Genomic DNA, 23,987 nt, shown 5'->3' with positions numbered 1-23,987 from the left:
CGGCCAGTTGGGTCTGTCCGTCGGTAACTCCGTAAGTGCCAGTCCCTGCAACGATGGCGCATCTGGGGCTGTGTCGGGGGGTGCAGCCTCATGCTGGGTCGGGTCGTCCCCACGCGGTACTCCCGGCGTCGTCATCTTTGCTTCCTCTCCAGTGTCTTCTTCCCGCAGTCTCTTTCGTGGGTGGCCCCGTCTCCATGGTCTCCACCCTCCAAAGAGGATGAGAAGGCGGACCTCGGCTGCTGACGGACACGTCCTCAGGATGCAAAAATGTTTAGACTGGGCGGCCATTGTCTTTTGCGCTCTTCAGCTGGTCCACGCCTACTCCATGCCCCTCTTCTCCTCCTGCGCTCTCCTCAGCGCTGTAATGGCGGCTGGTTTTGGCGGCAAATGGCACTCCACAGTCTTTGCAATAAGTCACAGTCCAAGTATAATAAATCACAGTTCCAAGGCACACATGACCTGATTCTTCAGGCTTAAGTAGATCCTGTTCGTGACGCCAAGTTGTAGCGCCCCCACTGCCGCAGGGCCGAGGGGGGACCCGGTAACGGGCCTCTGAGTCTCTGTCCTGGGGTTGTCACGGTGGCTAGACCCGGTCCGTGACCCTGCTGAGGGCGCCCAATGAAAGGTGTAGGTGGTGATGATGTTATCGTGCGGAGCAGGTCGCAGTAAATAACGAGGACACCATGTTGCAGTCTCTTTACCTCTTTACTGAAGGCTTCAGGATCCTCAGTCCGGAATACGGTTAACCGGGCTGCGCAAGTCCGGCCGGTCCAATGGCACTTCCAGAGTTCCCTTTGCAGGTGGAAATCTGTGCCTACCTTCTAGCGCTTGTGTGTTGTGGTCCTCCTCTGCTGTGCTTATGGGATAGTCCCCACAACTGTTGTGTCTGTTTCTGAAGTTCCCTCACAACTCGATTATGATGTTCTTCTTCGTCCCCCAGATGATATGGCTAGGACGCACCCGTATGACGGGTAGGCTCGGAGCTCTTCCTGGACCCTAGTGTAGCCCCTCTCCTGTTGTTGCCCCCTATGTCTTCTTAGGTGATTTGGGTGAGACAGCCCGCCTATAACTGACTGTCCTGCCGTAGGTTTGAAGTTAGGCCTGGAGCTCTATACTTCCTCGGCGTTCCGGCCACCGGCTGTGCGCCTCAGTAGGATGTTGCCTCGTCTTACAGCACGACTCCTACTGGTGTTTCTCCTTGTTGCGTTGATCTCGTTTCTCACTCAGCACAATAAACCTCGCTTCTTGTCCTTTCTTAGGGTACCGCCGCGATCAGGTGCAGGTGCGGTCCTGTAACGTTCTCTCTGTTCACTAGGCCTCTGTCAGGATCCCACCCCTGACAGGGACCCCCCTGAATCTTCCCCTGCAACACCCTCTGCCACAGGATGTTGCCTGGTTCCAACCCAGTCAGCTTTCTCTCTAACTTCCTATCCAACCCCCAGTTTTACCAGACTGTGAGGAGTGGCCTAATACATAGCGCCCTTAGCTCCCCCTGGAGGCCAGACTGTGAAGTGTATTGGTGTCTGTGATACCTGGTCAGGTGAACTCCTTCAGTGCCATCAGACATACCATATCCCCCCTTAGCGGCGGAGCATCAGTACTGCAATGACCAGGACTCTGGGGCGCTGCAAAGTCACAGCACAAGGAGATAATACCGGGAGGAGTTCTGACCCAAGATTGGCAGCCTCCTTCTGAGGCGCGTAGCCGGTGGCCGGAACACCGAGGGAGTAATAGGCTCTACGCATTACTTCAGAGACCGGCAGGACAGTTGATTCCAAGTTGGCTGCCCGACCTTAATACCTATGAAGACACGGAGGCAAATTGTGGGAGAGGGGCATTTCTAGGGTCCCTATAAATAAGCTCCAGGCCTACCCTGTCATACGGGTTGTCCTATCCATATCATCTGGAGGACAGAGAGAGAGAACACCAGAAACATCCACGAAAGTTGTGAGAACTATCCCGTTGTGCTCAGCAGGGAGGTACTACAACACACAGGTGCTAATAGGAAGGCTACTGATTTCCACTTGGATAAGGGAACTCTGGATGTGCCTTCGGACCGGCCGGACTCAGCCTGCCCTGTGAATGGTACTCTTGACTGTGGACTCTGAAGTCTTCAGTAAAAGGTAAAGAGACTGCAACCTTTGTGTCCTCGTTATTCATTGCGCCTTAAAACGTCCACCATCACCACCTACACATCTGGGAAGCCCTGAGGGAAGGTACACCATCTAGCTGCCCTTCCATCACCCCAGCGGACCCCCTAGCAGCGTCGGTCACCCTGACCGAATACCACAGGTGGCGTCACGAACACCGTACAACCAACTACACCTTTAATTGGACGCCCCTCAGAAGGGCCACGGACCGGGTCGGGCCACCGTGACATCCCCAGAACCGAGAGAGATAGACCCGGTACCGAGTACCCCATTGCCCTACACATGGGGGCGATCCACATGCAGTTGTCCTCAGAAGTTTACATACTCCCAGAGAATTTTTGCTTTCTTGGCCTTTTTTCAGAGAATATGAATGATAACACCAAAACTTTTTCTCCACACATGCCTAATGGTTGAGTGAAATTGTCAAATTACTGAGTTTTTTTTTTTTTTTAAATCATAATGACAACCCAAAACATCCATATGACCCTGATCAAAAGTTTACATACCCCATTTCTTAATACCGTGTATTGCCCCCTGTACAGTAACATCAATGACAGCTTGAAGTTTTTTGTGGTAGTTGTGGATGAGGTTCTTTATTTTCTCAGATGGTAAAGCTCCCCACTCTTCTTGGCAAAAAGCCTCCAGTTCATGTATATTCCTAGGCAGTCTAGCATGAACTGCACACTTGAGGTCTCCCCAGAGCGGCTCAATGATATTGAGGTCAGGAAACTGAGATGGCCACTCCAGAACCTTTACTTTGTTCTGCTGTATATAATGACAGGTCAACTTGGCCTTGTGTTTTAGATCGTTGTCATGTTGGAACGTCCAAGTACCTCCGGGTTGATGATTGCAAATTTGCTGCAAACAGTAATGTTGTTGTATGTCAATGTTTTCAAAATTACAAGACATCAAGTTAATAGAGTAATGGGAAAACATTTTTTTTGGTAACACCTTATATTACAAAGAAATATCAGAACTACTTCTACCTAGTTTACACTAGTACAGGTTACTAGCACCTGGGTAAAGGCAAATATTACACTCCTAAGTAATAATGCCCACTGAGTTCTCACTTAAAACAACAAATGCCCAAAGTGCCCCAGGCAGAATGTATTAATGCTCCATTATTTCCATATTAAAAAAAGCAATAATGTTCTGAGTGACCCTTCAAAAATTGTAATGCCATCTGATTGCCACCCTTAGCAAAAAATAAAGTTTACACTCACCAATCCGAGTAACCAAGTCCTCTTTTTCTCCTGCACACAGATTGGGCTGTCACAGGCAACACAATGCAGAGATGTCTTTTGTGTCGCCTGCATTCGCCATATTTGCATTATGTTGTCTCTAATACTGTTCAAAGGGACATTCTCGCCGATATCCAGAGCACCCTGCTAGAAGTCCAGGGTATGTGCACTGCTTTAGGAACTTGCAATACTACTTCATAAAAACACAACTTTTAAAAGAAAAAGAAAAAAATTTCCTGCTTCTGACATTTTGCACAAAGGGCAACCGCGTCTGCTACACACTGCTTGAAAATCTCAAATGTCTACCTATGTTACCCTCTACCATGATTGTTCCTCAACCTATAGCCAACAACTAATACTAACGGCAGTAGTTTTTTTCTTAATGTACGCTAGGTTTTCTTCCTACCTCCTTTACCAGGTTGTCTCAAATTGTTTCTACTGGGACCTTACCTGACAGACCAAGGTAGTGCCTGGGCCGCACGCACCATCTTTGGAAGTCTACGTTTAGAAAAGTTAGAACTCTCAGAATTTTTTTTTTCCTGAACTCTGTATAACATCACAATAAGTACAAACAGAGCCAATTTTGTTGCCAAACCAGAAATTGCTGCAGTAATAGAAAGACTGTGTTGTCTAAAATCACTTTTGAGAAAACTCTCTCCGCACTAACTTCTAGGGGGCATGTAAAAACACAATTTGAGCCGGCACCATCCGTTAGTAATGGATAAGGGGATCTCCTTAATGCATATCAAAATTCAGTATAGTTAAAAAAGAGAGATATATGCATAAAAAATGGGATCATGATGGATATGTGATTTATGATAATAGGCTGCAAAGTGTTCTTTGGGTATTTACCTGATATTTATGTGGACCCTAAAACCTCTACCCATGTTGTTGGGTTTTTTAATTGTTTTTAACATTTCTGTGTGGTGTCTCCAATAAAAATTTTCATTTTTTTTTTGTAATATTTGTGTAGTGATCCTAACTTCTAGGGGGCATCTTACACTTTGCAAAGAAGAAAATCAGATAAAAGAGGAAACAAGAAAAACAAGGGAGTGGCACACTAATAGAGTGGTACACAAACACATCAGTGCAAATCCTTCTTTAAGTGTTCTCTCACCTGGAGGTCCAGCTGGACCTTTCATTCCTGGTGACCATTGTGTTCCTGGAGTACCCACTGGACCTATAGGACCCTTTCTAGTGTTCATACCTAAAAAAAATCCAATCTGTTACAAATCTTCATTTCATGCATCTATACATTTTTATAATGAATAGAGCAAGGTCTCTTTAGGTACATTTTGTTCTACTTTCTTTTATGTCAGTACCAGGGGACAAGATGAATAGTATTTTTAAGTTACCCATCTCTCATGCTCATATTTTATTCAGCAATTGTGCAAGACCATAAAATGTATTTTGCTCACCTTCCTGGGCTAAGAATGACCCTTTTTCCTGATGCAACATAGACCCTGCAAAAGGAAGTTACTAAGAAATATTGAAGATTACCAAAGAACAGGAGAATGTTGAGATCGTATCAGGTCAATGACAAGCAGTTACGGAAGAACCCTAAAAATAATGGTAATGTAAACAGCTGTGTAGGTGACACTTGTAAAAGGTTAATAAATTGGATTTATGGAAGGCAAGACACAGGATGTAAAACAACCTCTCCTGTTACCGGTTCCTTCCTATATCCTGTGACACATACTGTATACTTCTAAATGTTCGATCATGGAATGTGGACATGGGTCATATGAGAAGAGAAAGAGGTTCCACAAGTGCACAGCAGGACATGGAGTTCAAAGTTGCAGACATGCCTAACATCTACATCATTTCAGGGGCTTTAGGGGCTTTCTGGAAATCTTTCCGCAGTCCCTACCAGTCTCATTTTACATCTCTGCCTGCAGTAATGACACTGGTCATGTATCATCATTGCTGCAATCTACATAGAGAAGAGCAGGGGATAAGGACTACCCGTGTAGGATCATCCTTTGCTTTATTAGGTAAGTATATGTTATAACCAGTGGCCAGATTTTTTTTAAACCTAGGTAACCCCTTAATTTGTTAAAAGATTTATTTCTGAGGAAAAGATAGTATAAAAAAATAGTATCATTCAAGTCCTACCCTTCATGCCCACCTCCCCAGGACTACCACGTGCTGGTGGGCTTCCCAAAAGCCCAGAGGATTCAGGAGGTGATCCATTGCTTTGCGCAATATCAGATGCCAAGATGATTGCAACCTATCAACACAAATTGATTATGCGTGTGAGTTTAGGTACCTTATAAGTATAAAAGACTTACAGTAACAACTCTGACACGTGAAATTACCTTTGCTTCCAGGGAGCTGAGGCGATCGGTAAGCTCTGGAATTTGACTGCAGTTTAAGCATCCTAGTCAGAGTAACAATAAGAAAAAAAATGTAAAATATAACAAGAACATATTCTCATGTACATCTGATTTTGTAGCAAACTTTCCTTGTGCAGCTGAAAAATTCTAAACGCAACCTAGTTCAATCTATCATCCTACAGTATTTCTCCAGCCTTTAACTCCTTCACCCCAAATCCTGTTTTCACCTCCCTGACAAGACCAATTTTTTTTCAATTCTGACCACTGTCACTATATGAGGTCATAACTCTGGAACACTTCAATGGATCCCACTGATTGTGAGAATATTTTTTCGTGACATGTTATACTGAATGATAGTGGTATAATTTATTTGCTATGACTTACATTTATTTGTGAAAAAATTGGAAATTTGGCAAAATGTAGAAAATTTCGCAATTTTCAAACTTTTAATTTTTATTATCGTAAGTCAGTTATGTTACCCAAAATGGTTAATAAATAACATTTTCCACATATCTACTTCACATCAGCACAATTTTTGAAATATATATATTTTTTATTATGAAGTTATAAGGGTTAAACGTTGACTAGTGATTTCTCATTTTTACAACTACATTTACAAATCCATTTTTTTAGGGACCACATCACATTTGAAGTGACTTTGAAGGACCTATATGACAGAAAATACCCAAAAGTGACACCATTCTAAAAACTGCACCCCCCAAGATGCAAACCACATTCAAGATGTTTATTAACCCTTCAGGCGCTTCACAGGAATTAATGGAATGTGGAAGGAAAAAAAAACATTTAACTTTTTTCACAAAAATTTACCTTTAGACCCAATTTTTCATAACTTTCACAAAGGTAACAGGACAGGAGAGAATAGACCATGCACTTTCTTGTGCAATTTCTTCTGAGCAAGCCGATACCCAATATGTGGAGGAAAACTACTGTTTGGGTGCATGGCAGGCATGGAAGGGAAGGAGCACCATTTGATTTTAATGCAAAATTTGTTGGAATAATTAGCGGACGCCATGTCGCATTTGGAGAGCCCCTGATGTGCCTAAACAGTGGAAACCCCCAACAAGTGACACCATTTTGGAAACTATACCCCTCAGGGAACTTATCTAGATGTGTATTGAGCACCGTGAACCACCAGGTACTTCACAGAAGTTTATAACGTAGAGCCATGAAAATTACAAAAAAAAATAACATTTTTCTTTTCCAACAAAAATGTTTTTTTGCTCCAAACTTTGAATTTTCATAAGGGTAATTGGAGAAATTGCACCATAAAATTTGTTGTGCAATTTCTTCTGAGTACGCCGATACCCAATATGTGAAGGAAAACTACTGTTTGTGTGCATGGCAGGCCTTGGAAGGGAAGGAGCGCCATTTTACTTTTTTAATGCAAAATTTGCTGGAATAATTAGTGGATGCCATGTCATGCTTGGAGAGCCCATGATGTGCCTAAACAGTGGTAACCCCCAAAAAGTGACACCATTTTGGAACCTGCAGGGAACTTATCTAGATGTGCATTAAGCATCTTGAACCCCCAGGTGCTTCACAGAAGTTTATAATGATGAGCAATAAAAATTTAAAAATCACATTTTTCCACAAAAATGTTTTTTAGCTCCAAATTTTCCATTTTCATAAGGGTAACTGGAGAAATTGCACCATACCATTTGTTGTGCAATTTCTCCTGATCATGTCAATACCCCATATTTGAGGGAAAACCACTGTTTGGGTGCACTGCAGGGCTTGTAAGGGAAGGAGCGCCATTTGATTTTTTTCAATGTAAAATTTGCTGGCATAATTAGCAGACGACATGTCGCATTTGGTGAGTCCCCTGTTGTGCCTAAACAGTGGAAATCCCCCACAAGTGACACCATTTTGGAAACTAGACCCCTCAGGGAACTTATCTAGAGGTGTATTGAGCACCTTGAAACCTCAGAGGCTTCACAAAAGTTTATAACGTAGAACATTTTAAAAAATATATAATTTTTCCCACAGAAATGTTTTTTTTAGCCCCAAATTTTGCATTTTCACAGGAGAAAATGGACCCCAAAATCTGTTGTGCAATTTCTTCTGAGTTTACCGATATCCCATATGTAGTCGAAAACTACTTTTGAGGCACAGTGCAAAGCTCAGAAGTGAAGGAGTGCCATATTGCAGCGCAGATTTTGCTGCACTGGTTTGAGGGTGCCATGTCACATTGACAGAGCCCCTGAGGTGCCAACACAGCAGAAGCCCATGTAAGTGACCCCATTTTACAAACTACACCTTTCAGTGAATTCCTCTAGGGGTGCAGTGATCACAGGTGTCACAGAATTGTATACCATTGGACAGTGATGAAAAAATAATTTACATTTTTACCACAAAGATTGTGCGTTAGCCCAAAATTTTAAATTTTCACACTGTTAAATGGGTAAAAATGGCACCAAAATTTGTTCCGCAATTTCTGCTGAATGTAGAAATACCCTATATATAGCTGTACAGTACTGCTTAGCCACACGGAGAGACTCAGGAGAATGGAGCACTATTTGCCTCCTGGAGTGCAGATTTTCCTAAAATAGTTGAAGTGTGAAGGAACAAATTAAGAAAGATTCTCCATTTTGTGCTTTTCGACTCCATTTTGCTGTTTTAAGATACATTTTGTTACTAGGCTAAAGTTCACAGCTGTTATGAGACCTTGATTGTTGCAATCTGGACAGGACATGAGACTGAGGGTGTATTGTTCTACAAGACTTTGACGTACAGACTGTTCCTGCATTCTTATAGGTTAAGAACTGTGAGCGTGTTCTTATGCTGATTGGTTGAAGTATAATTTCTATGATTATGAAAAAGTGATACACAATAAACGGGGGCTCAGAGATCTGCTTGATCCCCCAAACAGAGACACACGTCTCCGTCTGGTCATTTTCAGTTGCTGGCAACGCCCTGTAGATTAATTTGTAAATCACTGAGTTAACCGTGAAGGATCACTTTAGATCCTCCCTCAACAGAAGGACTCCATATACAGAGCCCCTGAGTGCTAGAAAAGCAGAATCCCCCTCTCAAGTGACCCCATTTGGGAAATTATACCTATTTGGGAATTTATCTATCTACAGGTGTAGTGACGATTTTGACGCCATGTGTGTTTTCCAGAAACAAGCAGTTGTAGATGTTGGTACAGTATTTTTCGGACTATAACACGCACTTATTCCCCAAAACAATTGTGAGGAAAATGGGGGGTGCATCTTATAGTTTGAACACAGGCTTACCGGTTGGTTGCGGCAGTGGTGTGGTGTGGTGGCGGCGGCAGAGGTGCGGTGATGCTGAGGTGCGGTGAGTGGTACGGCGTGCACCTGAGCAGGGTCCCTTCCTCACGTGAGGTGAAGCCGCGGCCTGGTGTCCACGGAGAGCAGAGCCGGGTGAATCACGGGTTTCTCGGTGGCGGCGGCCATGTTCCTGAGGCCGCGTGTGCACAGATTGAGTTCTCTGCTTTCCGGGGCTTCAGGAAAATGGCTGCGGGAGGCCGCGGGTGCGCAGATTGAGATCGAGGTGGCCATTTTCCTGAAGCAGAGTTCCCAGATTGAGATCTCAGGATGGGCACAATAAGGGTATGTGTCCACGGGCCGGAATACATCCGGAATAGCTGCAGATTGAACGCCGTGTACAACCGCAGCATTCAACCCGCAGCGCCCAGATGTTACAGCATAGTGGAGGGGATTGAAATCCTGTCTCCACTATGCGTGCGAACACGCATCCGGCGGCCCTGCATTTACGGACATGTGGCGCGTCTTTTTAGAACGCAGCATGTCTGTTTACCTTGCGGCGAAGCTGCAATAGCAGGGCCCTATGAATGGGGTGCGGAGATTCCGGATGTGTGCTACCTCTTGAAGCTCATCTAGAGAATGCCAAGAGTGTGCAAAGCAGTCATCAAAGCAAAAGGTGGCTACTTTGAAGAACCTAGAATATAAGACATCTTTTCAGTTGTTTCACACTTCTTTGTTAAGTATATAATTCCACATGTGTTAAATCATAGTTTTGATGCCTTCAGTGTGAATTTACAATTTTCATAGTCATGAAAATACAGAAAAATCTTTAAATGAGAAGGTGTGTCCAAACTTTTGGTCTGTACTGTATATAAAACTCAAAATCTGTAGTAGCCAGCTCTATACCAATCCACAGTTCTCTCCCTATTTGGGTGAAATTTGGCACGCCCCCTCTCCACCTACAGGAGCCGAATACTGCACACGTTACATCTCGCTAGCTCCCCCCGTCAAGAGATTGGGGACCCCGAAGTTAGGCCCTATACATATAATGGGGAAATGTGAAATTTGTAGTAGCCCGCTCAATACAGATCCACAGTTCTGGCCCGATTTGGGTGAAATTTGGCATGCCCCCTCTCCACCCTCCTCTCCACTCACAGGAGCAGAATACTGTGCACGTTAAATCTCGCTAGCCTCCACCCGTCATGAGATTGGGGCCCCCGAAGTTAGGCCCTATACATATAATGGAGAAATGTGAAGGTGAAAGTAAAAGTGCTGCGGGGAAAACAACAGTTGTGACTGACAGGGACGGATTTTAGCGATGGCCCAAAGAGTCGCTGCTAAAGGGGCCGCACCACCACGCACAACACACAAACATTTCACAAACACCATACAAACATCACACAGACAGCACATATTCACCAACCCACAAGCACAACACCACACAAATGCCACAATACACCACACAAACACCAGACCACTCTAGACACACACAATACAAACACCACCCCACAAATACCACAACACCCCATAAATACCACATGCACACCACACACACACACACACAAGCACAACACCACATAAATGCCACATCACACCACACAAACACCAGACCACTCTAGGCACACACAACACAACTACCACCCCACAAATACCACAACACCCCATAAATACCACATGCACACCACATACACACACACACACAAGCACAACACCACACAAATGCCACAATACACCACACAAACACCAGACCACTCTTGGCACACACAACACAACCACCACCCCACAAATACCACTGGATGCACCCTACGCACACGGACGAACATTACTGAGCAGCAATATTGGCATAGCTCCCAACCGTCCCTCATTGTGCGGGATTGTCCCGGATTTGATTCTTTGCCCCGCTGTCCAGCGCAGGACGCTCTCATCCCGGGAGACAACAGGAGAACTCCCGTCACACCCCCTTTTGTTAGGCCACGCCCCTTCCCCATGTTCCTGAGTCTCCCAGTGTCACTGTTCAGAGAGGGAGAGAGAGGGGACTCACTTCTAGTTTGAGGTACGTAGTAACAGCCGAACACAGCCTGGGCGCCGGCGGCATGAATGTAAGCAGCAGACCAGTGTGAGTGGACTGGAGCTGCTAATTATAATGCCTGGCTGCTAGTAATCATGTGTGGAATGAGTGGGGCTGAGCAGGGTGGGACGTCCACTCACAGCCTCCCTCTGTTTGCCTCGGCTGCTCAGTGCTCACTGCTGTGTTATCTTATTGCAGAGCGCCCAGTGTGAGTGAGTAGTCGATGTCACAGATCGATGACTCACTGACACGTCTGTCTCCAGTCAGTGCATTTGAGGAGGAGCAGCTGCAGCTCCCTGGGAGAGGGTGACGACACGACGCTATTGTGACTGCTATTTCCCCACGCATAAAAAGGGCTAAGCCAAAGCCGCTGTGACAGTCTGACACTGTAATGTAGCAGAGCCGTGTGTGTACAAGGTGTATGGATCGGAGCAGCGTGTGAAAGGTGTATGGAGCAGAGTCGTGTTTACGAGGTGTACGGAGCGGAGCAGCGTGTATACGAGGTGTGCGGAGCAGAGCCATGTGTGTACAAGGTATACGGAGTGGAGCAGCGTGTGCAATGTGTATGGAGCGGAGCCGTGTGTGTACGAGGTGTACGGAGCGGAGCCGTGTGTGTATAAGGTGTATGGAGCTGAGCCGTGTGTGTGCAATGTGTACAGAGCAGAGCAGCGTGTGCAGTGTGTATGGAGCGGAGCCGTGTGTGTATGAGGTGTACGGAGCGGAGCCGTGTGTGTACGAGGTGTACGGAGCGGAGCCGTGTGTGTATAAGGTGTATGGAGCTGAGCCGTGTGTGTGCAATGTGTACGGAGCGGAGCAGCGTGTGCAATGTGTATGGAGCGGAGCCGTGTGTGTATGAGGTGTACGGAGCAGAGCCGTGTGTGTACGAGGTGTACGGAGCGGAGCCATGTGTGTACAAGGTATACGGAGTGGAGCAGCGTGTGCAATGTGTATGGAGCGGAGCCGTGTGTGTACGAGGTGTACGGAGCGGAGCCGTGTGTGTATAAGGTGTATGGAGCTGAGCCGTGTGTGTGCAATGTGTACAGAGCAGAGCAGCGTGTGCAATGTGTATGGAGCAGAGCCGTGTGTGTATGAGGTGTACGGAGCGGAGCCGTGTGTGTACGAGGTGTACGGAGCGGAGCCGTGTGTGTATAAGGTGTATGGAGCTGAGCCGTGTGTGTGCAATGTGTACGGAGCGGAGCAGCGTGTGCAATGTGTACGGAGCGGAGCCGTGTGTGTACGAGGTGTACGGACTGGAGCCGTGTGTGTGTGCGAGGTGTACGGAGCGGAGCAGCATGTGCAAGGTGTATGGAGCGCAGTCGTGTGTGTACGAGGTGTATGGAGCGGAGCCATGTGTGTACGAGGTGTATGGAGTGGAGCCGTGTGTGTACGAGATGTATGGAGAGGAGCTGTATGTGTATGAGGTGTACGGAGCGGAGCCGTGTGTGTACGAGGTGTACGGAGTGGAGCCGTGTGTGTGCGAGGTGTATGGAGCGGAGCCATGTGTGTACGAGGTGTATGGAGCGCAGTCGTGTGTGTACGAGGTGTATGGAGCGGAGCCATGTGTGTACGAGGTGTACGGAGAGGAGCCGTGTGTGTATGAGGTGTACGGAGCGGAGCCGTGTATGTATAAGGTGTATGGAGCGGAGCCATGTGTGTACTAAGTGTATGGAGCGGAGCCGTGTGTGTACGAGGTGTACGGAGTGGAGCCGTGTGTGTGCGAAGTGTACGGAGCGGAGCCATGTGTGTACGAGGTGTATGGAGCGCAGTCGTGTGTGTACGAGGTGTATGGAGCGGAGCCATGTGTGTACGAGGTGTACGGAGAGGAGCCGTGTGTGTATGAGGTGTACGGAGCGGAGCCGTGTATGTATAAGGTGTATGGAGCGGAGCCATGTGTGTACTAAGTGTATGGAGTGGAGCCGTGTGTGTACAAGGTGTATGGGGAGGAGCCGTGTGTGTATGAGGTGTACGGAGCGGAGCCGTGTGTGTACGGAGTGGAGCCGCATGTGCAAGGTGTATGGAGCGGAGTCGTGTGTGTACGAGGTGTATGGAGCGGAGTCGCATGTGTACGAGGTGTATGGAGCGGACGCTGGCTGTGTCGGATCGGAGCAGATATTGCTCCTCGCTCTGACACTGACTGGCACAGCAGACACGGAGAGGTCTTTATCAGTGGCGTATCACAGCTGCAGCGACGTGAGCAGTCAGCGGTGCAGCTGGATGACACCATTCAGCACCGTGGGAGTGGAAGCTGCCGGCTGCTGCGAGGGAATGCGGTGAAAGGTGTCTGTGTGTAGTGATGGAGAAGGCAATGATGGGGGTGGGGTAACCATGTGTGGCCATTATACTGCACCCAGCATTGTGTGGGGCCATTATACTGTATAAAGCATCATGTGGCGTCATAATACTGTATGGACCATCATGTGGGGCAAGTATACTGTACGCAGCATCATGTGGGGCCATTATGCAGTATGGAGCATAATGTGGCCAATGGCCATTGTATAGTATGGAGCGTCATGTGTGGCCATTATACAGTATGGAGCGTCATGTGTGTCCATTGTACAGTATGGAGCGTTGTGTGTGGCCATTGTACAGTATGGAGCGTTGTGTGTGGCCATTGTATAGTATGGAGCGTCGTGTGTGGCCATTGTACAGTATGGAGCGTCGTGCGTGGCCATTGTACAGTATGGAGCGTTGTGTGTGGCCATTGTACAGTATGGAGCGTTGTGTGTGGCCATTGTATAGTATGGAGCGTCGTGTGTGGCCATTGTACAGTATGGAGCGTCGTGCGTGGCCATTGTACAGTATGGAGCGTTGTGTGTGGCCATTGTATAGTATGGAGCGTCGTGTGTGGCCATTGTACAGTATGGAGCGTCGTGCGTGGCCATTGTACAGTATGGAGCGTTGTGTGTGGCCATTGTATAGTATGGAGCGTCGTGTGTGGCCATTGTACAGTATGGAGCGTCGTGCGTGGCCATTGTACAGTATGGAGCGTCGTGTGTGGCCATTGTACAGTATGGAGCGTCGTGTGTGGCCATTGTACAGTATGGAGCGTCGTGCGTGGCCATATTTTTTTGTTTATAATTATTGTTTACGAAACATTGTGATCAGAAGTGCTAAATGGGTGTGGTTGGGGCGTGGCTAGTTGTGAAATGGGTGTGGTCAGAGGTGTGGCCTAAAGATTGCCGCGGCGCGCGTAGCGCTGCTGACTGTGTCCCTCTTTCCCTTCTTTGAAAGTTGGGAGGTATGATATTGGTCAGGCAAAAAATGCCTCATAGTAAGATTATATACAAATTGCCTCTTCAAAGAGAAAGAGGACTAAAACTATAGCGCCACCTGTTGGAAGTAGCGATCCTATAAGTCACAATCAACCCTTTAACGAGTCTTGCAATATGCCTTAGGATAAAAGCCAAATCAGTATCTCAATTCGCAGACACGGTGTTTCGGGCTGTTGGCCCTCGTCAGTGCGAAGCATGAGAACTGATTTGGCTAGGTGAGAGGCTCTGGACTGGGGTCTAAGGGGTAAGGTTTCTCCTTATGGAGAGTGACATACCAGCTCTGGCTTGGATTGTCATTATTACTATTATTACTATACAGGGAGCTTTCATCACTGAAGCTGCTGAGGTAAAGTGAAAGCTGAGCTCTGATTGGTTGCTATGGGCAACTAGACAAGGCTGCCAGTGAGGGGGTTTTCATTACTGAGATGTGAGCTCCTTCAGGTGACACTGAAAAGTTTACTTTAGCTACCATAACCAACAGTTGAACATGTTTTCTGCGAGCGATGCCGCAGGTATTCTACCAGTATATTATATTATAATTTGAGTTTACTTGTTAGAACCGTTATTATTTTTTCAAAAAGTTGTATATATACTGTATATGTATATATATATATATATATATATATATATATATATATATATATATATATATATATATATATATATATATATAGGCAATATGAGGATTTCACTGAGAATTAGCAATTCCATCCGAACACATTCAGCTGCTCAGCTCAAGCTACTTTCAAGCTGGAGAGAATACGAACCATTCAGAGTTTCTGCATTAAATAATGCAACATGCCCATTAAAATATTAAAGCAATTTCTGTTGAGAGGCTTTTTATGTGGTAAACAACATGCTGGATATTGTGACTCTCCCTTGTCTACATGGAAGTCAATGATCTCACAGTATGATGCACACAGCAAGAATACTTGCTGTCAGCCATGGATGACATACAGACAATCTGCACTTGGATCATGGATACGTTTTTCATGTATGAAGTTAAAAAATAAAAACTATGATTCAGCAATTCTGTAAATATAAGAAATGCATGCCATGTAACGGTCGCACAGAACAGTATTCAGTTGTACAGCTTCAGCCTTCATATTTAGACACTTTAAGCTTGTAGGTATTACATAGGTCTTTAAATTAGATCTTTCGTAAAGGAAGTATGAAATGTTCATAAAACATGTTAATGCAATCATATAAGTATCATAAAAAATGTGTATTCAATATATACCATGTTCCAAATTATTATGCAAATGACATTTTTCTCCGATTTTCCTAAATGGTTGGTGCAAATGACAGTCAGTCTAATAAAAGTCATCATCACCCGCTAGAGTATACATCGAATTTTATTGAAGAAACCTCCGAATGATAACAGTATAACCTTCAAAATGAATAAAAACTCAAAATGCACTGTTCCAAATTATTAGGCACAGTAGAATTTCAAAACATTTGATATGTTTTAAAGAACTGAAAATGCTCATTTGTGGAATTTGCAGCATTAGGAGGTCACATTCACTGAACAAAAAAGCTAGTGTATATACTCGAGTATAAGCCGACCCGAGTATAAGCCGAGACCCCTAATTTTGCCTCAAAAAACTGGGAAAACTTAATGACTCGAGTATAAGCCTAGGATGGAAAATGCAGCAGCTACCGGTAAATGTCAAAAATAAAAATAGATACCAATAAAAGTAAAATTGATTGAGACATCAGTAGGTTAAGTGTTTTTGAATATCCATATTGAATCAGGAGCCCCATATAATGCTCTATACAGTTCATGATGGGCCCCATAAGATGCTCCATTTTAAAATATGCCCCATATAATGCTGCACAAATGTTGATTATGACCCCATAAGATGCTCCATACAGACATTTGCCCCATATAATGCTCCACAAATGCTGATTATGGCCCCATAAGATGCTCCATAGACACATTTGCCCCATACAATGCTGCACAAATGCTGATTATGGCCCTATATCCATAGACACATTTGCCCCATACAGTGCTGCACAAATGCTAATTATGGCCCCATAAGATGCTCCATACAGATATTTGCCCCATACAATGCTGCACAAATGCTGATTATGGCCTCATAAGATGCTCCATACAGACATTTGCCCCATACAATGCTGCACAAATGCTGATTATGGCCCCATAAGATGCTTCATAGACACATTTTCCCCATACAATGCTGCACAAATGCTGATTATGGCCCTATAAGATGCTCCATACAGACATTTGCCCAATACAATGCTGCACAAATGCTGATTATGGCCCCATAAGATTCTCCATGGACACATTTGCCCCATATGCTATTGCTGCGACTAAAAAAAAAAAAATCACATACCTCTCGTCGCTCAGGCCCCTGGCAATTGCTATAGTCCACCGCTGGGCGCCGCTCCATCTTCCTCTGCACTGACGTTCAGGCAGAGGGCGGCGCACATTAACACATCATCACGCCCTCTGACCTGAGCGTCAATGCAGAGGATGCAGAAGACGGAGCGGCGCCTAGCGGTGGAACGCGGCCAGGTGAAAATCGCGCAATGCCCCCATACTCACCTGCTCCTGGCGCGGTCCCTGCAGTCCCTGCTTCTCCGGCACTGACAGCTTCTTCCTGTATTGAGCGGTCACATGGTACCGCTTATTACAGTAATGACTATGCGGCTCCACCCCTATGGGAGTAGAGTCGCGTCCATATTCGTTACTGTAATGAGCAGTACCATGTGACCGCTCAATACAGGAAGAAGCTGTCAGTGCCGGAGAACCAGGAATTGCAGGGACCGCGCCAGGAGCAGGTGAGTATGATTAGACAGCTGCCGCTCCCCCTCCCCTGCCGACCCCTGGGAATGACTCGAGTATAAGCCGAGAGGGGCAATTTCAGCCTGAAAAAATGGGCTGAAATTCTCGGCTTATACTCGAGTATATACGGTATTTAACTCCAAAACATCCTAACAGGCCAAGTTACATGTTAACATAGGTCCCCTTTTTTATATCACCTTCACAATTCTTGCAACCATTGAACTTGTGAGTTTTTGGATAGTTTCTGCTTGTATTTCTTTGAATGAAGTCAGACTAGCCTCCCAGAGCTGCTGTTTTGATGTGAACTGCCTCCCATCCTCATAGATCTTTTGCTTGATGATACTCCAAAGATTCTCTATAGGGTTGAGGTCAGGGGAAGATGGTGGCCACACCATCAGTTTATCTCCTTTTATGCCCATAGCAGCCAATGACTCAGAGGTATTCTTTGCAGCATGAGATGGTGCATTGTCATGCATGAAGATGATTTTGCTCCTGAAGGCACGTTTCTGCTTTTTATACCATGGAAGAAAGTTGTCAGTCAGAAACTCTGTATACTTAGCAGAGGTCATTTTCACACCTTCAGGAACCTTAAAGGGCCCTACCAGCTGTTTCCCCATGATTCAGGCCCAAAACATGACTCCTCCACCTCCATGCTGACGTCGCAGCCTTGTTGGGACATGGTGGCCATCCACCAACCATCCACTACTCCGTCCATCTGGACCATCCAGGGTTGCTCGACATTCATCAGTAAACAAGACTATTTGAAAATTAGTCTTCATGTATGTCTGGGCCCATTGCAACCGTTTCTGCTTGTGAACACTGTTTATGGGTGGCTGAATAGTAGGTTTATGCACCACAGCAAGCCTTTGAAGGATCCTACACCTTGAGGTTCGAGGGGCTCCAGAGGCACCAGCAGCTTCAAATAACTGTTTGCTGCTTTGTAATGGTATTTTGGCAGCTGCTCTCTTAATCCAATTAATTTGCCTGGCACAAACCTTCCTCATTATGCCTTTATTTGCATGAACTCTGTCTGTGCTCTGTTTTAGTCACAAATCTCTTCACAGTATGAGGATCACTCTTAAGTTTTCGTGAAATATCTAATGTTTTCATACCTTGTCCAATGCATTGCACTATTTAACGCTTTTCAGAAGCAGAGAGATCCTTTTTATTTCCCATATTGCTTGAAACCTGTGGCCTGCTTAATAATGTGGAACATCATTTTTAAATAGTTTTCCTTTAATTAGAATCACCTGGAAAACTAATTATCACATGTGTTTAAGATTGATTTCAGTGATCCACTGAGCCCTGAGACACAATACCATCCACAAGTTTACTTGAAACAAAACAATTAAATCTTTATGACACTTAAATCCAATTTGCATTTTATTATTTGGAACATGGTACATGTACATGTTGCTATAATGTTGAAAAAAATTCTCAAAACATTTTGGAAGTAAAGCAGTGGTTGCACATATAATACACTATGTGCACAATTATTAGGCAACTGAGTATTTTGACCATATTATCATTTTATTCAGATTTTCCAACTCCAAACTGTATAAACCTGAAAGCTTATTGAATGAAGAATATCAGATAATGTGTATTTGTGTAATGACGGGAGTGAGGCCTAAGGATATCAACACCCTTTATCAAGGTGTGCAGAATTATTAGGCAGATTGTTTTCCTCAGGCAAAATGAACCAAAAATAATAATAAGAATCAAACATGAATCACCAAGAACCCATTATTCTCCAGTCGTGTCATATTGCAGAACTGTAATCTTCATGGAGAGCCCAGAAATACAAGGTGTTCAGTGCTCAGAGACATGGACAAGGTAAGAAAGGATAAAATCCGACCACCACTGCGCAAGACACAGAAGTTGAAACATCAAGACTGGGCCAAAAAAAGACAGATTTTTCAAAAGTTTTATGAACTGATGAGATGAGAGATACCCTTGATGGCCCAAATGGATGGGTTCATGGCTGGATCAGTAACGGGCACAGACCTCCACTTCAACTTGAACCCCAGCAAGGTGGGGTATTGCTATGGACTGTTATTATTAAAGATGAGCTAGTTTGACCTTTTCGTGTTGAAGATGGAAACAGAATCATCTCCTGAACCTACTAGCAGTTTTTAGAAGACGCTTTCTTAAAGCAGTGTTACAGGAAAAAAATCTGTATATTTCATGAAGACAAAGATTTTTATGCAGGACAATGCTCCATTGCATGCATCGAAAGTACTTCACTGCTTGGCTAGCCAGTAAAGGCTTTAAAGATGAAAGAATAATGACATGGCCCCTTCCTCACCTGACCTAGACCCTTACAGTGAAGGAAAACGGTACACCTGTCTGAACAGTGTCTAGGAGGCTGTGGTTAGTGCTGCTCAAAAAGTTGATTGTCAACAGATTAATAATCTAACAGACTCCATAGATGGAAGGCTTATACTGTAGTGGTTGTTGAAATGAAGGGGGGCTATTTTTGTATATTTTGAGTTGTTTGGGTTTTATTCTCACTTTTACAGTTGAAAATAAAGGGAAAATACACATCTTTTATTTAGTTACATAACTCTGAACAATAATAGTTGCCTAATAATTCTGCATACATAGTTATTCTCCCCAAACCTCAATTTTACTTTCTTAAATATTCAGGTTTCAGGTTTATTAACCTTTTGGATTGAACATCAGCCCTTTTCAAATCACTCTGTGAACAGCCAGCTTCTTTAGCAATGACCATTTGTGGCTTACCATCCTTGTGGAGTGTGTCAATTACTGCCTCCTGGAGATCTGTCAAGTCAGCAGTCTTCACTATGATTCTGAAGCCTACTGAAACAGACTAAGGGACTTTTTTAAACATTTAGGCAGCCTTTGCAGGTGTTTTTTTATTAATTATTGTAATTTAGTAATGACTTTTGGGTTTTCACTGGCTGTAAGCCATAATCATCAACATTAACTGACATGAACACTTGAAATAGATCAGCTGTTTGTAATGATTCTATATATGAGTTTCGCTTTTGTATTGAAGAACTTAAATAAATTAACTTTTTGATGATATTCTAATTTTGTGAGAAGCACCTGTATTTGGATATGCCAGGGGAAAAAAAACAACCACTGCTTTACTTCCTCTTCCAAAAATTCTTATGTTTTCAGCTTTTTTTTTCACCAACTTTATGGCTCACATGTTATATGAACAAAGCCATTAATAAAATGCAGGATTCCTAGAATTTCAGCGTGTGTGTGTAGAGTTTGTGTTCTTGCCTTCTCGATCCACACATAATTCCAGAGCTGTGTGTGTCGGCCCCTCCATCATATTATAACAGATGTTTTTAATTCAATCTTTCTCGTCCTCATTCCCTCCACTTCTTTCTCATACCCCTCCCTTCTCGCTCATGCAATCACTACTTCAAGCCCGCCTTGCCATCCATTCTGTCTGCAGTCATTTCTCATTCCTGACCTATTCTCCTGTTCTGTCCTTGGTTTGCAGCCTGTTTAGTTTTACTAACGTTGTTTTCCTCAGTTCATTTATCACTCCTGTGCTGTTATTCACTTCTTTATTGCTTCACATCGTGCACAATATATACCTTTTTTTTTCAGCGTGATGGCTGAATTATTGTCCCCTTTACAGGAATCTTCCCATTACTAATTTGCCAGTGTTCTATACGTTTCACTCTTCTTTTGCCATCCTATAATCATCTCATTTCCTGGCCACATTTCAGTCGTTGCTCCGGCAACAAGTGGATTGCACTGTGCAGCGCCGGCCCTCCCCACTCCAACCCCTAGAAGGCTATGGGTAAGAGCCAACACCAGACCTATTATACATTGTGATGTCATCATGTCTCTCAGGCAGGAACCTAAAGGAGCCACCGAAACCATTTATGGCACAGATTTTGCCTTTGTTCTCTTTGGCCAGCCCCAGGCAATAGGCAATACTGAAGAATAAAGAGTTCAGCTATGAAGGGCCATGTTGGAAGTGGCTCTGAGTGGGTTAAGTAGCTTTCCCGCTGATTCTCTCACAGCTGCCCACACTGTCCCAGCTGGCTTGGCAGAGTTTGTCAATTGTGCTTTTAACCCCATCTGACCTCAAGAACAGTCTGGAAAATAGGAAGGTTAAAAGCAGGACAGACTTCTGTGACCCATAATGAGCATCGGAAAATAGTAGACCGTAGGCACCATGCTGTGCCATGTCATATGTACAATGAGCTGTGGGCACCATAGCGCTAAAATCCTGCCAGTTATTATCCTGCGGTTGGATCTACTTATTGGAGTCAATCAGCCCCAACATTTTTTTTATTTCATATTTTTTGTTACTGTTCTCATTTTTTCTTTTTTAACAAAACATGCCAATGTTTATTCCAGACAAAGTGTCAAGCAGTGGAATACATAGTATAGAGGAGTCCGAGTTACAATTATCAAGATAGTACACCCCAACAGTTTTTGTTTTCTGCTACATCCCACTCAGAGGGCCCCTGTGCAAGACCAGTATATGGGCCCCTCTTTGTGTCTAAGATTGAAACTGCTTGCTGATTTGGATGTAGAAGTGTCCCCCTTACATCTTGGGCCCCTGTGGAGCTGCACAGATTGCACCAATGACATATCTGCCCCTGATCCAACTATTCAGGACTGCCAGGGCTTCAAGCCCTCTACACCCTACCCTACCCTACCCCATTCCTGTCTCTCGTAGTAAAGATGGGATATTGGCATCTTGTCACATCCCTCCTTTGTTTCTCAATGTTGCTGTGAATATTAGAACCTAGTTTTTTTATTTATTTTATTTTAACATCCATCACATTAATTACATTGTTGCATTACATGCATTTGTTACCTGAGAAGCTAGCTCCTTCTCTAGGAGGCATTTTTCGAATGACAGTACTGGTGCGTGGAGCATCCTGTACCTCAGCCAAGGAGGTAAGACCTATAAAATAATAAAAAATCATTTTATATTTAGCAGTTGAGCCTACTACTTCCTATACTTGGTAGAATCTGTATAATTACTTTGTTGTGTGTCACATTGCTATTATGTTCTGTGCACACAAGTTTAGCCTGCTTTTCTAAAGTTTAATGGTTGTTACTTGCTGTGCGCCTCTTAGGCTGCTTCAAAATCATATTTATAAGCAAAACTGCCACTTAATCCATTATGAGCATGAATTGCTCTGTAATAGATCAATTCCCACCCAACAAGTATATCAACACTTCTATTATTGCAAGGTGAGATTGCATGCTTAGTTCATACAGTGTCGGGTAATTTTATACTGTTAATGTAATGGTTTTACATGCCCGTAGTTATAATTCATTCAATAATGTAAAGGAGTAGGAAGCATCTAAGAAGACATTAATGGGGCTAGTGCAAAAATTGCAAGTGGTCAACCAATCATTGTAAAACATAAAGAAAAGCTTGTGACCATTAAAAGCTACATTCTAATATACAGTGTGGCAAAAGTATTCTATATAAAGTATTAAATACTTAGCAATACCAACATAGAATCTTTGTATTGTCCAAGGCGCCCTACATTTTTTTTAACGATAAAGTCATGGTGTAATTTTGAAGATGGACCAAATAGCAGAGATCAAACAAAGGTTCCCATTATGGAGCTATGGTTTTGCTATCCCGGACCTGATGCTTGTTTTTCCCCTTTTTTTTGGCCTTTCGGCCAATTTCTTGCCCTCTTAGCATTTCAAATTAATGCAGTTCATCTGTTCATCTGTAGAGGGGAGTCTTGTACAAGTTCCCACCAAAAGGGATAGAACCAAGCAGGGCTGAGCCCATTCTCTAATTGCCCCATGACAACTGCATGTGTTTCCTCTTTCTCATGTAGACTCTTGAATAGAGCTTGAGCAAAGTTTGCGCTTACAATTAGAGTTGAGAGAATTTGTTCAAATTTAGGTCTGAATACGATCGGCAGCAAATATTGTTTTTGCAATATTGGTCGAACACAGCCGAACGTCATTAGAGTCAATGGGAGTAGAAATTACCGAATATGTTTGCAACCGATCATCAAACATACATTCTGCACGAATAGGATACCAATATTGCATGAATATGGCAAATTCAGATTCAGCGACCAAAACCGAACAGATTTGCTCAACTCTACTTACAATATGTCTTCCTTTCAAGACTTGAGCAAGAGCAACGCACAAGTAAGTTTTTATATAAAAATACACACAGCCCTGAGCCAAATTTTTAGGCAGATGTGAAAATAATGCCGCAAAGCAAGAATTCTTTTGAAAATAGAAGTGTTAATAGTTTTTTTTCATCAATTGACAAAATGAAAATTCAAAATACAAAGTGAGTGAACAAAAGATAAATCTAAATCAAATCAATATTTGGTGTGATCATCCTTTGCCTTCAAAACAGCATCAATTCTTCTATGTACACTTGCACATAGTTTTTGATGGAACTCGGCAGGGAGATTGTTTCAAACATCTTGGAGAACTAACCACAGATCTTCTGTGGATGTAGGCTTGCACAAATCCTTCTGTCTATTCATACAATTCCACCCAGATTCGCTGATGCTAAGATCAGAGTTCTGTGGGGCCATATCATCACTGTCGTGACTCCTTGTTCTTCTTTATACTTCTTTGCCCAAGACTACATCCAAAAAAGATCCGTGGTTAGTTCTCCAAGATGACTGTAACAGCCTTCCTGCCTCCCTTCCAAGTCTACCAAAAAGAATTGGCCGTTTGATGCTGTTTTGAAGGCAAAAGACAATTGTAAAAAAATATATATTGTCATTACCTGATATCTGATTACCGATTTATAACATTTTTTGAATATATGACTGTATAGATATATCAACATATGGTGACAAGTGTTATTAGTTAAGACTATACCTAAGGGAATGGGAATATTCCTTGTTTGTGCATACCAAGTG

The 23,987-nt window shown here is 43.9% G+C and overlaps 1 protein-coding gene across 9 annotated transcripts in view; it reads right to left on the bottom strand.

Moving 5' to 3' along the window:
• EMID1 (EMI domain containing 1) overlaps positions 1-23,987 on the bottom strand; it is a 224,204-nt gene that overhangs the window by 163,491 nt on the left and 36,726 nt on the right. For 5 of the 9 annotated variants that reach the window (XM_077296678.1, XM_077296635.1, XM_077296643.1 and 2 more), the window contains exons 4-8: positions 21,941-22,030; positions 5,710-5,771; positions 5,507-5,621; positions 4,810-4,854; positions 4,509-4,598 (exon numbers count right to left, since the gene is read on the bottom strand). In XM_077296678.1, coding sequence (XP_077152793.1) covers positions 4,509-4,598; positions 4,810-4,854; positions 5,507-5,621; positions 5,710-5,771; positions 21,941-22,030 — 402 coding nt within the window. The remainder of the gene's footprint in view (positions 1-4,508; positions 4,599-4,809; positions 4,855-5,506; positions 5,622-5,709; positions 5,772-21,940; positions 22,031-23,987) is intronic. The other 4 variants (XM_077296653.1, XM_077296670.1, XM_077296686.1 and 1 more) reach the window with 1 other exon arrangement.

This window comes from Ranitomeya variabilis, chromosome 1 (genome assembly GCF_051348905.1).
Source record: "Ranitomeya variabilis isolate aRanVar5 chromosome 1, aRanVar5.hap1, whole genome shotgun sequence".
NCBI classification, from domain to species: domain Eukaryota; kingdom Metazoa; phylum Chordata; class Amphibia; order Anura; family Dendrobatidae; genus Ranitomeya; species Ranitomeya variabilis.
This window is presented reverse-complemented; position numbering and strand designations above follow the sequence as displayed.